Here is a 15,877-nt window from a genome sequence, read left to right as displayed (position 1 = left end):
AATACTGGAATTGACCCCCAGCGCGGGGGGTAATGGCATCTTTGAGTAAATGCGACAACGGCAGCCAATCAAAATCTGTGAGGTTTGTGAGTATACGACTATTACCTCGGGTGAAGGGGTCAGCTTCACCATCAGCTTTACACAACACAGCAAGCAGGCCTCGTCTAAATGACTGTCAGCATAGGCCTACTCGACGTGATTGTTTTGGGATTTGAAGTTCTGTGCTGTCTAATTTTGCAGCTCTAGGCCTACTTTTTTACTTGTTTCAATGGTTGTAATTAAAGACGTCAAGCTCTTAGGCCACGTTGCCCGCCATGTGCAAAGACACAACTCCGTTTTAATGATTCATCTTATTATTAACAACATGCAACCTCTTCAAAATATATAATAAAATGGGAGCCTATAATTATTACAACTGGTAAACTGCATTTATCTAGCAAGATTTGAGGCTTCCTGGCACTTCAAGTGTTTGCTCACGTCCTGGCTGTGTTCACTCTTGCCTTGCACGATCCAGCTGCCTGCAGAACCCTCCTCACTCAGCCGGTGGTGCAGCTTCTTGTGGAGACGCTGGCACATAATAGCTCCTGTGCCTCACCCAGGTGGGTACTCTCCTGTAGTGCATTTGCACAGGCATTACAAGTAGGGTAATAATTTATCTTGTTAACGGCTACAGTAATGGATTTGAATTTGAAAGAGTGGATAAAGGTAGGCTGGCGCATCTTAGATAGTTTAACCTTTTTATCCTTTGCATTTGGCTTCTGATGTTAAAAGTTGAGCGAATCTCAACTCCCAGATCTGTCCATATTAGCTCTGTGCTACTCTCTGCAACGGTCTTCTCGACTTGTTGACATTATCCGGTCATTTTCTCATCGCTTGGCTGGCCTATCTGTCTCGTCCTGCTCCGTATGGCTTCAGCGGGTGGTGTTATGGGAATGAGATGGGTAGTATTAGATGCTGCTGTTCAAACAATTGTGCCGGCTCTAGGATTTCCCTGCTTTACATTCCTTCCCCTCACAAACTTTCTGCATCAGAGGATAAGGATCCTCTGCACTTCACAAACCCTGCTGGGATTTCAGAAGTTTTGCCTTTGGCCAGGCACGTATCCAGGAGGAGCTCAAACAGGTGGTAACTCCCAAGAACCAATGACTTTCCTGAAGAATCTTTTTGTATTGCTCTGCAAGGGACCCTGCTTGCTTTCAGTGAATGATTAAATCTTAAAACAAATCAATGCAGCCTTCTGATACCCAGCAGTGAGTACTGAAGAGAACCCTCTATTTGTCTTTCAGGAAACAAGATGTAGTTAAATTAATTTAACATTGTAGGCACTGAAGGACAGAGGTTAACATTATGAAACCAGCACTGCTGCTTTGATAAAATCTCTAAGCTCTGACGTGAGACAGCGGGCTGTCTTGTTTATTCACTTCTGAGTACTCCATTCTCAATATCACAGCTTAATTAAAACATTTTTGTAGTGTCTGTAGCAACAACTACACAGGAAAATGCTAATGATTTAAAATGCAGTTTTCTAATCCCCATGTCCTTTCTCAAAACCATTGATCCATTTGCTAAGCAGAAGCTGAAATGTCCTTCCAAGTTGAAAAGAGACATCATTATAGCTCTGGTTCAGGTGTGAGCTTAGCTGTAATAGGAATAACATGACAGTTGTAACGAAAGCCTTACACATAATTTCTAGCATTTTTACATATGAGACACTGCTTTTTGTATCTTCTGGGTGTTTTTTACAAGCCTACAAACATCTGAAAAACTGGTTGCATCTTTTTACATGTTTTTGTGTTGCCCATTAGGATGTGGAAGCAATTTATTTGTCATAAAATGACAGAATTCATTTTTACATGTTTCTACTTTTCACAGCTTGGTGACTTTGTTTTATTGAACAAAAGGCTGTTAATACAGTGCCATTTTTATCAGTTATTTTTATTCTTCATTTAATATTCAGTGTACATGCAGAGGACACAAAAATGAACACCCCATGGGAAGATAAGGGACACGTATATGGTAACCACGTTCTTCCAGCCAGGTGTTGCATTAATTAAGCAAATACTGTAACATCTCCACATGCTTAAGAGATATGTACTGTATAAAAATGCTTGATTTCCTACAGTAATGACTAGCATAGCTACAGGAGAAAAAATCATTTACTTGGAAGGAGGAATGGTTGTTGGTGCAAGTTTGGCAGACGCTTCAGTGACCAAGACAGGTCCAGTTGCAGGTGTTTCACAAGCCGCAGTGTCTGAGGAGATGTCAGCATGAGTCTCCCAGGGAAAGACCTCATCAGCAGCGAACAGTGGGTGAATGTGCTTTACTCTAGGATAGCGATATCCATGAAGTGCAAAACAAAACAGGCAAGACATGGGAGCAAACTACAGTTTCATCAGAAATGTGGAGAACTCCACATACAGTAGGATAGTATAGTCAGCTTGCCAGGTCCTAACTGCAAGTTGCGCTTGGCAGTGGGGCAAAGAGGACAGACAGTGGACTACAAACCAGTGGAGAAATGTGATCTGGTCAGATGACTCCTCCTTCCCCCTGTTCTTGACCAGCAGGAGTGCATGTGTGGAGCCAACCTGAAGAGGTCTGCAGCCCTGAGTGCTTGGGTCCAGCACTGGAGGGCTCTGCTGCCTCTGTAATGTTCTGGGCTGCATTTTCCGGGCGTAGTTTGGGTGTACTCATTCCCTTAGTGGTCAAAGTCAGTGCCAGCTGCTACCTCACGGGACTGAGTTGTCATCTTCGCCCCGGGGCGCCCATGCCCCTGTCCACAGAGTGGTACTGTAGCTCAGTGGTTTGACGAACATGACACTGATGCTGTCTGTATGTCGTGGCCGTCTCGGCCACCAGGTCTGAACCTAATTAAGCTTTTATGGGATATTCAGGAACGATGCCACAGGCGGCATTTTCCATCTCCATCAGCCAGACATGACTTTCTCGTGGAGGAATGGTGACTTTGATTGACTTTTTAATTTTTTTGTCTGGCTGACAAGCAATGCCGAGGCCTGCTGTCGTTCATAAGGGGAGCTAGGAAAAAGCGGTAAAAAAGGTCTCATTATTAGCCGGCAGTGAAAAAATTGATTTTTATTATTAAGGTGATCACACAAATATTTTTTAAAAAGTATATGCATTTATTAAAAAAACTAAATGCAGGGGAAGTGCTTTTTAATCCTTCTTTTATAATTAGTTGTAAAAATTACATCATATATGTCATTCAAGGAAAGTTTTATACTGAACAAATAATTGTGCTAAAACAACAGTTACGATTTGCTTTTAAAATTTACTAATTACAGTGCAGCACCACATTCTGTGGTCAAATTATGCTAGAATTGAGGAGCTGAAATTATATGGTGAATTGTTTATTGTTTAGGGGACAGAGAACTGCAGAGGATATTGATGTGAAGCAGTTAGCAGTATTATTATAATTTTGTCTCCTAGTAACACCGTTCTTCTTTTTCATACGAGTGCGGAGTCTGGCCACCCCACATTTACATGAAGTTTTTGTCAGTGCAAGCATGTAATTTCTAGAGACTGCCATGAGTATTGCAGTGGTCAACCTTGAACAGCCTATTTTAGTGATCTGAAAAGATGCCTGCTCCTCTTGGCACTAGTTCTCAATAGGATCCTGATAGTATTCATCGGCATTAAAGACGCGATTTTATCAAAATGATCAGCTCAAGATGCAGCGCTTTTAAATTGTTCAGAGGGTTAAATAAGACAAACGATAAAAATGCCACAGTCTGTATTTTCACTGTTTCATACATAACAGAGTGAAAGAAACAGGAGTGTCCTAAGTAAGAACTGGTCTTAGCCATTGTTTCAACATTTTTGATCTCATGCAGTTTTTGCTATCGAATACTCTTTGACATGCAGGACCTGCGATTTTTAGCATAATACTGGAATAATATATACAGTATAGGGATACCACAAATCCAGCAGGGAGCAAGAAATGTACACTTTTGACTTAATGAAAAATAACTCTAAAATTTCTCACCTGAGCCATTATGCAGTTTTTGATATCCCCCCTGCTTATTCAAGAGCAGGACTTTGTAAAATCTATACTTTTTACATGGACTTAGTGGCTTCATTATGTAAAACAATACTAGCTAATGATATGCCATTTTCCAGAGGAAAACAATTTAAATAAAAGATCCGTTTATTACACGCTCTTGATATCAAGGGAAAAAGCCCTGCTAAGTTAATTAGCATCATCATCCTTTACTGGGGCTGAAAATACCTGCTTGTGACTGTTGATAAATGAAGGCTGCAAATCGCCAACAGATTGCTTCTTTTATTTAAAAGTAAAAAAAAAATGTTTTTGTTAGTGTAACGAGGCACAAAATGCAATATGCCAGGTGCATAATGTGCTTTCAATGCCAGCTTCATTATTTCGGACACATGCATAATTGCCTTTTTAGAAAGGCAACCTTTTATATTTTTCATAAGCGCTTGGTCTCGTGTTATGCGAGTTTAAAAGCCTTTTAGGAGGGTAACATTTCCAGGTTCTAGTTCTGCTTTACTTAAATGATTTCCATTATTAGGGTAACGTATGCTTTCAGTTTTTTTGTTCACCCTTTACAATAGTTTTTGTTTTTAATGGAAATAGGCAGATAGTTTCTTTTTTGTACAGTACCTAATCCAGCTTGAAATTGACAATCGTAGCATTGAGCCAAGTCGATTACAATTCCCTGTGCCAAACAAGGAGGCTGAGGAAACCTGATCTGGCTCATACCTGCTCGCCCTGGGTGGTCCTTGCCTTACTGTACCCCTTGCAAACTGCTGTTCAGTGACAGCTTGCATACTCCAGACTTGAACCAGTGACGTCTGTGCTGTGGGGCTGAACTTGTTCTGCTATGCAAATGTTTTCACTGACTGAGCCACTCAGGACTCTTAATGCAATGCTTTAAAAGTGTGGTGAAATATAGTATATTATTTTTTTTAACATACAGATGAATCCTAAATGTTACAGTACATATCTTGTAAAGGGTAGTATTAAATATGCTTATTTTCATTTTCCATCTGAAAGTAAGCATTAGTGTTGCAATAAATTATGCTTTGTGACTTAGTTTTTACATTGTTCTACTCCTTTCCTTTCTGCAGAGACACAATTCCATGGTGGTCTACTAAATAATATGACAGAAATATTTACTATTGCAATGGGTGAATCTAGATAAAGTCTTTAGTATGAAAACTAGCTTTATGGTCAGGTAGAGAGGAAGGAATGACACGAGGCTCTTGACAGTGAGATACTATAACATTTTGTATTGACTGCTCAAGTACGGCCTGCCTTGAGTTGTCTGAATCACTTTTTTGTAGAGTCTGATGTAATGTGAATGAAAGATTTCTAAGTGACGGAAAGTCAAAGTAATTGTGATAAAACTCTGTCGGGAGCTTGCGCTTATGTGTTGGTGTTTCAGATGTTTCTTTCACAAAACAACTAGTAAGAGATCTTTGCTGCTAATGGCCTGCTAACTACCAAATGGTCTAGAAGGGCTAAAATAGCCTGTTCTCATTTGCAACCTTTCTTATGATAGAGAACCTGAGGAGGGAAAAAAATGACTTGTGCTCTTGAGTAGAGAGCACAAGTCTGGGGAGAGTCCAGAGTATGTTATAGGCCACCGAATTCAGGTATCGGTCATAAAGTAGTCTTGCAGTACGTAGAATATCAGCAACATACAGTATTCAAAAAGGAAAATGTGGTTATCCGGAAATGTACATTTTCCTCATTCCAAAAATTGGGAATGCCAGATGCTGAGACTCAAGCTGTAGACATGATAAGGATCGCTGCTCACTGTAACTGGAAATTGAAAATGGGAATTTGGAGGATCTTGTGCTTTTTTACCTTTTATTTTTGGCTTTTTTATTTTACCCTAAAAAATTAAGGCAGAACCACCCCTGAAAGAGTATTTAAGACATATTTTGAAAATCAGAACACAATGGGCAATTCAGAAATTAATCTAAACATGGATTTCTGGGGCATTTCAAGGAAGATCTCTGCAGCTGGAAGTGCACAGAGTGTGATGGGACAATTACATTTCAAATTGGGTTCAACAGGAATGTGGTTTTATTTGGGAAAACTGGCAACCAAGCCATATATTTTGCAGTATCAGTCAAATCCATTGTGAGAGTCCCATCAGGGAAAGAAAAATTGCAAGAATGCTAGTATAATTTTCATACAATAATTTTCCAATGGCTAATTCAAAAAGAGAGATTTTAAGCACAATGTGGAAAAAAAACAGTGAATCCTCGATGAAATGGTAGTAATTTCAAATGGGATAAATGTAAGAAAACATGATCGGCGTAAAGTTCAGGACACATGGAAGAGCAGTGCTCTGGTGTGTTTGTTTTCTCTGTGAGACCATGCTCTGTTTTTCTTCAAGACAAGATTACCTTGTTTGTACATCAGATCTGCCTCTTTTGTCCAGTTAATTAACAGTTAATTTCTGCCCTCAATGTTATAAATGAGATAAGTTGGCTCAAATAAATATTTTAGGTCTAAGTAATAGACCTAAGCCAATCACCCTGCAGCTCACAGTAGGAAGCCCACTGAAACTCAGCAGGTGTGAGCCTGGTCAGTACCTGGATGGGAGTCCTGGGAGAAACTAAGGCTGCTGTTGGAAGAGCTGTTAGTGGGACCAGTAGGTGGCGCTCACCCTGCGGTCTGTGTGGGTCCTAATGCCCCAGTATAGTGATGGGGACACTATACTTTAAACAGGCACTGTCCTTTGGATGAGAAGTAAAACCAAAGTCCTGACTCTCTGTGGTGATTAAATAATCCCAGGGCGTTTCTCGAAAAGAGTAGGGGTGTTACCCCGGTTTCCTGGCCAAATTTCCCATTGGCCTTTACCAATCATGGCCTCCTAATAATCTCTATCTCTGAACTGGCTTCATCCCTCTGCTCTCCTCCCCACTGATAGCTGGTGTGTGGGGAGAGTACCGGCGCACTATGGCTGCTGTCGCATTATCCAGGTGGGGCTGCGCATTGGTGGGAGTGGAGGGGATCCCCATTTCCTGTGAAGCGCTTTGAGTGGAGTGTCCAGAAATGTGCTATATAAGTGTAAGCAAATATTATTATTATTATTATTATTATTATTATTATTATTATTATTATTATTATAATAATTTCACCTTCTCATTTACTGTAGGATCCTAATTAAACAAATCAGTTTACCCGAACTGTAGTTTTTGTTTTGACCCTGCTGCATTTGTAGTTAAATATTGTGAGCAGAACATAAACACCTTATAAAAATAGAATCAGTCTAAATATTCAGTAATGACAGATGGTGTTGTTTCACAGTTATTTCATAAGAGTGCATTGTGTGTTGAAAATTGGCACAAGGGTACATGCATAACAATAAGATTGTGAGTTTCCAGGGGGTTTTACTGGGTTGCTAAACAGAAGTACTAAGTTACTCCTTGGACCAGAAAAATGCTTTCTTTCACCATACATTCATCCTGCGCCCTTGCTGTTGTGAAATAATATATGCAAATGTGCAGTCATTTGAGCATTTGATAAACCATCCCTTTAACAATTTAAAGCTGTTGTGAAACAATATGAAAACACCACATTCTATCTATTGCATTATGCAAAATACAATCAAAACAAAAGATATCACCGATTCGTCTGTTGAACAGTTCATAAGGAAATTGCTTTTTGAAGTGGCTTACAGTAGGTCTTTAAAGAGTTCAGCAAAGAGCAATTGTTTAAGCTGCAATTCCAGAACCTGTCAGAGTCATCTGAACTCCTCAAACAATACCATTATCAAGAAGATCGATTTACTATGTTGTGCTCTGTTAACAGAGATCAATAACAATCATTCTAATTTGCGATAGGTTGGCTAGGGAATTAAAAACAAGCAATTTAACACTGTGCCTTGTAATTTAATCAAGGCTACAAACGTTGTCTAAAACATGAATGAACATATTATTTCAAGGTCTCATTTGTTTTATTCATAGCTGTACTTTTTATACATTGCCCTCCAAAAATATTGGCACATCTGTCAAGACTTAATTTCTCTTTACAATCAAGCAATTTGCACTGGTGGTCATGAAGTTATAAGTGATGAGTACACTATAATGTAGGTTTTAATGTCCACTGATTCCATGCATACGTTTGATCATATTAGAACAAAAGCATACTTTTTGTTCATTACAAGGGTTACCAAAATATCGAGACATTCACTTAAAGACTTAAAGTATGTTTTATACTTTAGAAGTCAGTATTTGGCTGCGTTTGCCTTTCAAGCTATAACTAGATGATGTCTTTAAGTCCTCGAATTCACCATACCCTTTGTGTAATCATTTGATTACATAATTGAGCCTTTGCTGTATCCACTATGTGTTCCTGATGTATTCTGACTTCAGTTTTTCTTCAAAATGCATTCTCAGTTGGATTACAATCTGAAGATTGATTTAAGATTTTCGAGATCTCAAGATGACCAAATATTTTGGGTCATTTTCATGCTGGCGAAGCACTGCCTGATAAGTATAAGCAGCATTTTCTGCTTTCGGATAAAATATTTCTTCCTACTGCAAAATAGCTGCTGCCATTAAGTACATTACCAGTGAGGATGAGTGAACTAGCTGGACACACCTGGCATGTCATGACCTAGACATGAAGCAGCAGAATGATTTTTTTTGCATTGTTTCTAATAAATGTATTCTAATAAATTCATCAGGTGTGCACCTTTTTACAAACACTTAAAACCTTTTTTGTTTAACTGTGGGTTTGCATAGTATACAGTAGTTAATTGTTGGCTTCAATGACAGAAAGTATTAATTAGAGAGTTACAAACCCATTGTGGTTAGTGGGCTTGTTTGATTTTGTTACCTTAAAGAGCTTGCCCACAGGCTATTAAGATGTTTGTCTTCATAAACACAGCTATTCCAAATTTGTGTTCTACAAGTGTACTAGATGAGATGCCTGTTTAACATGCAGAAGACAAGGCTTGATTGATAGCGGTGTTTTCAGGAGTGATTTAATAACATTGAAGGTGAAACCACAATAACTTGTTTTACATAAAGCTCTTGCTGACAGCTAGCAGAAATGGCTCCAGTGGTACTACGCTCAAAGACACTGTAGTCCTTCAACATCCTATTGAGCCACCACTTGCCTACAGAGTCTTGACAGGGAACTGCAAAATGTTTTTGTTCTCATTTAATTTCTATAAATATGACGGATCTCTTGCTAGTTATCTGTGCCTGAAGACACATGAAATTGGAGCAAATTACTCTTGTAACACAGGGCTCACAGGCAAGCAGTCTTTCTGAGTTATTGATATGTCAAATGGTCTTTTCGTGAAGGCAGCATATAGTTGCACGATTTAGCGCTATAAGCTGAAGCAGTTGTTCTTCTAGTTACACATCTGTAGAGCTAGCTGTCAGGCAGTACTATTTACAAAATTAGAGCCGAAAGGTCTGATGTCTTTCTGCATGTATTCTATTTATTAGAAACACAAAACCATGAAGGCTTCTGTACTGTCTCGCAAAATAAAAAGCAGAATTTGTTCTCTGTCTTTGCCCACCTCTCAAGTAGTTAAATTTCCCAGCTTAAATTTAGAGTTATGATGACGCGATCAAAACATAATTGGTAACTTAATAAAATTACAAATCTTAGGAATGCAGTATGTAGACAGATACTTGTTTGGTATTGGTATTTTGCAATATGCACTGTAAAGTGTTTAGAAATGGAAATTATTCAGCTTGTGGTATTTTACAAAGAGCATGAGATTTGGATTGACAAAGTGTTTTTGTTTAAAGCAATTAAGAAAGCTAGAGGTTGCTGCTGTAATACTGCACTGTTGTTTTTCTGCTTTTAGATGTATAAAGTAAAAAAACAAGAGGAATGAGAATTATACTTGATTAAATGATGATTTTTTATTTTACTTTTAATGCATTTTTTCAATTAAACCTGCTTCAAGGGATCACGTAGTAAAACCAGAAGAGACTGCAGCGACAGCTGTTTGTGCCTGTAGAACTCCATGAAAACTGCTTCACAAGAACAATTTTACTTCTGTGTCTAGGATATTCATGTTGATGTACATGTAATCCTGTGGTTATCCATCAACAGGCTTTTTTACAGTGCTGTGGTGTTGCATGCTACATTCATTCTGGAACAGCTAATTTAGTAAAAAATGGCAATATTCCTTTGCCTTCTTGAATGTCAGATGTTGACCTATTTTTATATAAGACACATTGAACATTGATGGTGCCTTGTAAAAGAATTAACCACTTTCCAATTTTTTGGAGTTAAAATAGATATATACATGCTTTGTTAAATTGAAAACTGAAAATGTTTAATCAGAACTTCAGTGCTGGTGCTCATGCGCAGTCACAACCATGGTTCTTCACAAGAAAGCAAAAATTAGTTTTAATTGATGGATATCATCAGTAATTGGCATAATAAAACAGTGTTTCTGAAAATTAACATGTATCCAAGAAGAATAACATCCTACCCACAGCTATAGTGTGGACACTCGAGAAAGATGCAAGACCGCAGATAAAATCCAATGAAGAATCTCAAGCACCCTGTGTTTGTTTTTTTTTCAGGTTCAGCCTTCATGATGGTTAACACCTCTGGCAAGTTCGCGGGACAGAAGGCACAGTTCCTGATGCCACAGCTCAAAGAGAATGACACCCATTGCGTCATCTTTCAGTTCTATGTGTCTGGCAGAGAAGGTTCAGTCCCTGGTGTGCTCAGCGTGTATGTTAAGGCCAACAATGGCCCTCTGGGTAGTCCTGTCTGGAACATGTCTGCGCCGGCCTCACACTCATGGAACCAGGTGGAGCTTGCCGTCAGCACCTTCTGGCCAAACTACTATCAGGTAAGGCCAAGAACTGATGAGTGAAAAGGATTTTCCTTCAACGTGCAGAGATTGGGGCACAGTTCCTTCAGTTTTCATCATTGTCACCTGCTTTTGTTTGATTTGCAGTAGTAGTATGCCGTAGAGGGTGTGTGTTCCGATGAGGTGTACCATTTGATTATAGTCCATTAGGCTTGGCTTCTGCTTCTATTAATGTGATTTTAAGGAGGGCGGCACGGTAACGCAGCGGTCAGCATTGCTGCCTCGCGGCGCCGGGGCCCTGGGTTCAGTTCTGGACCTGCTATCTGGGTGGAGCTTGTATGTTCTTCCCGTGTTTGTGTGGGTTTTCTCTGGGTGCCCCGGTTTCCTGCCATAGACCAAAGACATACTGGTAGGTTCACGGGCTTCTGGGTGAACTGGTCCGGGTGTGAGTGTGTGCGGATTTGTGTCAGTGTATCTGTCTGCCCTGTGGGGGACTGGTGTCCTGCCCAGGGTGTACCCTGCCTTGCGCCTGTTGCTTGCTGGGATAGGCTCTGGCTCCTTTGTGAACAGGAATTATAACTGTTAGAAAATGGATGGATGGATAGTGTTTGTGAAACGACAATTAGAACTAGGGAATTATCTTGATGGCATTAGGATCTGAAAGAATAGTAAGCATGGTTTTAGGACATAGGTTCTTGCTTAAATAGTTTTCTTAAAGATTTTTCTAACGAACAACAGCAACACCGGACATACAGTATACAATATGGTTTATTTTGTTTTTCAGAAACGTGTGCAGTTCGTGAACATGAAGCCAAAATAGGATGATTACCAAACTCTGTGTCATTATAAAATTATTAAATGGTCTTTTAACACAGAATTAGTAAAAATCTAGTACTACTTCCTCAACAGGTTGCAGACTATAGCACATGGTTAAAATCTACCCTAAAATTGTAGTTTTGCCTTTCAACCATGTTAAAGACTTCTATGAACTGTTACACTGGCAAAGACAAAATGTTCTTTTCAACCCAAAAAGAACCTGTTTTTCTTTTTTTATGCTCATACCAAACACTACAATAAAAGAGCCCAGTATGAGATTTAAAACCAGCCCGATGTGAGTTTTCTTGACTCTTATTACTTGTAAAGCTTGAAAAGAAATTGACAAAGAGTCCCATTTACCCTATTATAAAAAAATTGCCCCCTGTGAGCAAGCGGATTACTTTACTACACCCAGAGCAAAACTAGGATCCAAGTTAGAATAAATAGCAGGGACACCTAACATTATCTGTATAGAAAGCTGTACATATACTGGCTAGCCATTAATGGTGTGAGAAAAATAAAAAAACAGTGGGGATCATGTTCTTTTGAAGAATAATAATGCCTTCAGGTAATGATGATGCAGATAAAAAACTGTGACTAAAAAGAAAGTAGTTAAAGAGAAAAATGAGTAATTATGTGAATAATGCATGTTAGCACAGCTAAGAAACTATTAATTACGTTTAAATTAGATGGCATTCTGTCCTGTATATGCTGATTCTTTTAGTGAATGTTTCAATAAAATGCTGTTTCCAGTGTATCGGCTATTCCGCTGTATAATGGGGTCTATTTGATATTTGTGTCTGGAGCAGTCAGAGCTCTGGAGCTGGGAAGGCAGTCTCAGTCCCCTGGGTTAGCTGACTGGTGCCTTTGACTCATTGGGTTTGACACTTATGGACTTGGAGGAGTGCAGAGGATGTGGATCAAATCTCTGCTCCTACTGTACAATACACAGCACATCAGAGCCGTGACCTATATTCAAGCCAAAGCTGTTTTGCCTTTAGAGGCGGAATCAGGCACTGGCAAACTTGAAAGGCACCCTGGACCTGTAGGGTGGCTTGACTGGTCTTGACTGGCAGGGCGGTTTTACCTTTGGCTCACGGAGATGCCCGGAGGACATGAGTGGAATCCTAGCTCCAGTTGCGCACTTACCCTGTACTGTGCATCTTAAATGCATTGCCATTAAATAAGGCAGTTTCTGTTGTGAATTAAATGCTTTATTAAAGAGTAGAGCCTAATCTATTTTTAATTATTTTTGTTTGTTTGATGTTTTTTTTTCCATGTATGTCTGAATGAATGTATAGTTCTTCGTTTCTGGAGAGTGTAGTCGTCAATCAATCAATTATGGTTTATTTATCAATGCACGAACAGTACAGCAAACAGTGGTGTTGCTGGCAATGAAATGCTTTAAAACCAGTTTCCAGAATTCAGTTTGCAAGAGGAAATAGGTTTAGGATAGATACACAGTAAGTATAAAATGTGCAGAATCTAATGCAGTGCACTTCTAAAATCTCTTTTACAATGTAGCGTACAACTGTAGCCACAGTGTTACAAAAAGGATATTACTGCTCTTGACAAGGCTCACATTTTTAATTGACCTGTCCACTACTGTAGATCCGCTGTATTCTCGCAAGCAGAAGTACAGGTTAGACCTCCACACATGCTCACTACACTCAACAGGAAACACCGATGAACAACTCTAAATGCATCTCAAGGTGTTTTGAGAAGTCTGGCAATCTGTTTTTGCAAATCTGTACATTTATATTCACACATTTATTCTATTAACACTAAAACTGTAATGTGGATAATCAGTTAAAAGGTAGTTTTGACTTCCTTAATACTTTATGGTTTATTAATAGAATTCTTAATTTACAAAACTATATCTAATTAGCAGCGTAAAACTAATTATATGTGTCTATAATTACAGGGTACTGTAAGCGTTTGTCAAAATGAAGCCACCTGGTACTTGGATTACTTTGTCTTTTATATTGTAATTACAGGGTATTCTTTTCTCTTTCACTGAGACTAAGAGCAAAGGCCATTTCTCAGCTTTGGAGATTATATTGCTTTCTAGGTTACCTCAGCAGGGTGGTATATTATATTTATATTGATATCATTTCAGTATATTTTATATTTCACTTCAGTCTGATTCCTTGCACTGTTTTGAAGTCTCAGTGAATTGCCCTTCTTTTGATGCTGCATCACTTAGAAGTTTACATCGAATCTCCTAAACATATTTTTATGCTTGTAATCCATGGCTTGAGCATGGCGATCACGAGAGGTTGGCATGGAAGGTATGACCTCTCGTATCCCCTTACTGTGCCCTTCATCACCCTCCCCAGTGTGCAGGTGAGCGTGCACATGTAAACTGGGTGTGTGTGTGGATATAGGCCAGTGGCTCTGGTCATACTGGAACAACGGGAGACAGAGGGAATGTGTACAGGTAGGAAAGCTGCAGTGGAAAGTGGCAAATGTGTTCAGGCTCTTTCTATCCACCATCGTTAGACTCCGGCCGTGCTAACAGCTGACAGGAAGTACTTGTGACCCAGGCACAGGCAACAGCTTCTAACAGTCCAACAGCAGGAGTGCTTCTGCACAGCAATAATGTTGGTTATTAACACAGAAGACCAATAAACCTTTCCAGACAGCTCTGAGGTCTGTGTCCCAACCACCTCTCATGTTAATGTTATGAGTCATCATCTCCGGGCTGCACGGTGGCAGTTTTGTGCATGGACATCAGCCTTCCAAATTTGGCAAAGGGGCCCTTGCTTTCTGAGAAATTCCTCTTGTCAAATAATATGTGCATTTTAGGGCTTTTTTTTTTATTCAGCCACTTGGTCAGTACAAAGTTGTTCCCGTCTAATTATCATTTTTTGCTTTTAGAATCTAAAATACTCGGTAATGAAATGACCAGAGCTAATTTGTTTAGATTACATGAGCAAAGCCAAGCAAATATGAATAAATGATTTCCTTCAGCAATATACTGAAGCAGACTTGTTCATGTTTGTTTTCTGGTTGTTTGAATTTCTGTTTGCGCGGTATACAGTGTTTTATGAAAATGGCAGAAAGGAAAAATGAAGAGCCCTTACCTGAGAAATGAATCCCGTTTCGAATGGTCTTGTCCAGTGTTTAGATGGTGGAGATGACATTTGGTTGATCACATGGGAAGTGCAGATTTTGACTACTTTGAAGTATCTACTTTAAGTTTCTAGGATGTTAAATGAAGGGTAATCATGAATATGGCATTATACATAAAAACAAGGTATAGCAATTATCATTAAAGGACATCTGCCAGGCATATGGCATTTAGTCTGTCAAACGCATTGCTCTTTGCACTAAAAAATAAAACCCTTTTATGTGAGACATGACAATAAAATTATATACTTATTTTTCCCTCTAATAGTATGCTGCAAGATCAAGGTGGATTGCGTTGAAGTATTTTGTGATGCGTTACTGAAGCTAGTGGCTATGCCAATCCCAGTAATTTTTCGGGTTATATTATAGTTTGTTTTTAAGCATTTAGTTTTGACATCTTCTGGATTTTATTATAATAAACTTGTCATGGTGAACATGAAGCTTTTTAAGAACCCAGAGTTGTTTTATTCTTTTTTTCTTCTTTCTACTTAATTTTTGCAATTAATGCTCTGTGTTATTATTTAGCTGGAGAAGTTCATGTAAAATGTTGCCACCGCAGTTTAAGAAAGTTTGACTATTTCTGTTTGAAAGATAATGTCAAGGATGAAGTTTATTTTCCATTACTATAAAACACACACATTAAAGGAACTGGAAAAGTCAGTTTTTAAATGATTTGCCAGGAAAGGGGTTTAAAATTAGTTTTATTTTTACTTCAAGCAATTTCCAAATGTAATTCCAAAACAAACTTTTTATTGGTTTTCACTGTGATATAAGCTCCTAAGAAAGTTACAAAACGCCCTTTATACTCATTTTGTTCTTGTACAGTAGCTTATTGATCTGATGATTTCATCTGGCCTTTTCCTGAAGGATCTCAGGGAATCTACTATGGTGGTATTGTATCTTATTCAAGAGACGCAAAGCTCCTCAATACAAATCCTCCCAGTTTCCACTTGTCCATTTCCTCTTTTAAGTTGAAGGCATGTAGATCTTTTAATCACTCTGTATCGAATGCTTAAGGGCATATCTCAGGCCAAGAACTACTGTAACTTCATTTAGAATTTTCCTCCTAGGATGTTAATCAAATTAACATAATAAAACGCCAGTGAGCAAGCGAAAACAATAAAATGAGATTAGGGTTA

General features: G+C 38.9%; 1 protein-coding gene across 9 annotated transcripts in view; it reads left to right on the top strand.

Moving 5' to 3' along the window:
* The window catches only part of LOC148655534 (receptor-type tyrosine-protein phosphatase mu), a 240,857-nt gene that overhangs the window by 74,177 nt on the left and 150,803 nt on the right, over positions 1-15,877 (top strand). For all 9 annotated transcript variants that reach the window (XM_088642104.1, XM_088642103.1, XM_088642105.1 and 6 more), the window contains exon 3: positions 10,555-10,829. In XM_088642104.1, coding sequence (XP_088498230.1) covers positions 10,555-10,829 — 275 coding nt within the window. The remainder of the gene's footprint in view (positions 1-10,554; positions 10,830-15,877) is intronic.

Source organism: Lepisosteus platostomus, chromosome 8 (genome assembly GCF_059453375.1).
Source record: "Lepisosteus platostomus isolate fLepPlt1 chromosome 8, fLepPlt1.hap1, whole genome shotgun sequence".
NCBI classification, from domain to species: Eukaryota; Metazoa; Chordata; class Actinopteri; order Semionotiformes; family Lepisosteidae; genus Lepisosteus; species Lepisosteus platostomus.
The sequence above is the reverse complement of the archived record's forward strand: the minus strand, read 5'-3'. Positions and strand labels throughout refer to the sequence as shown.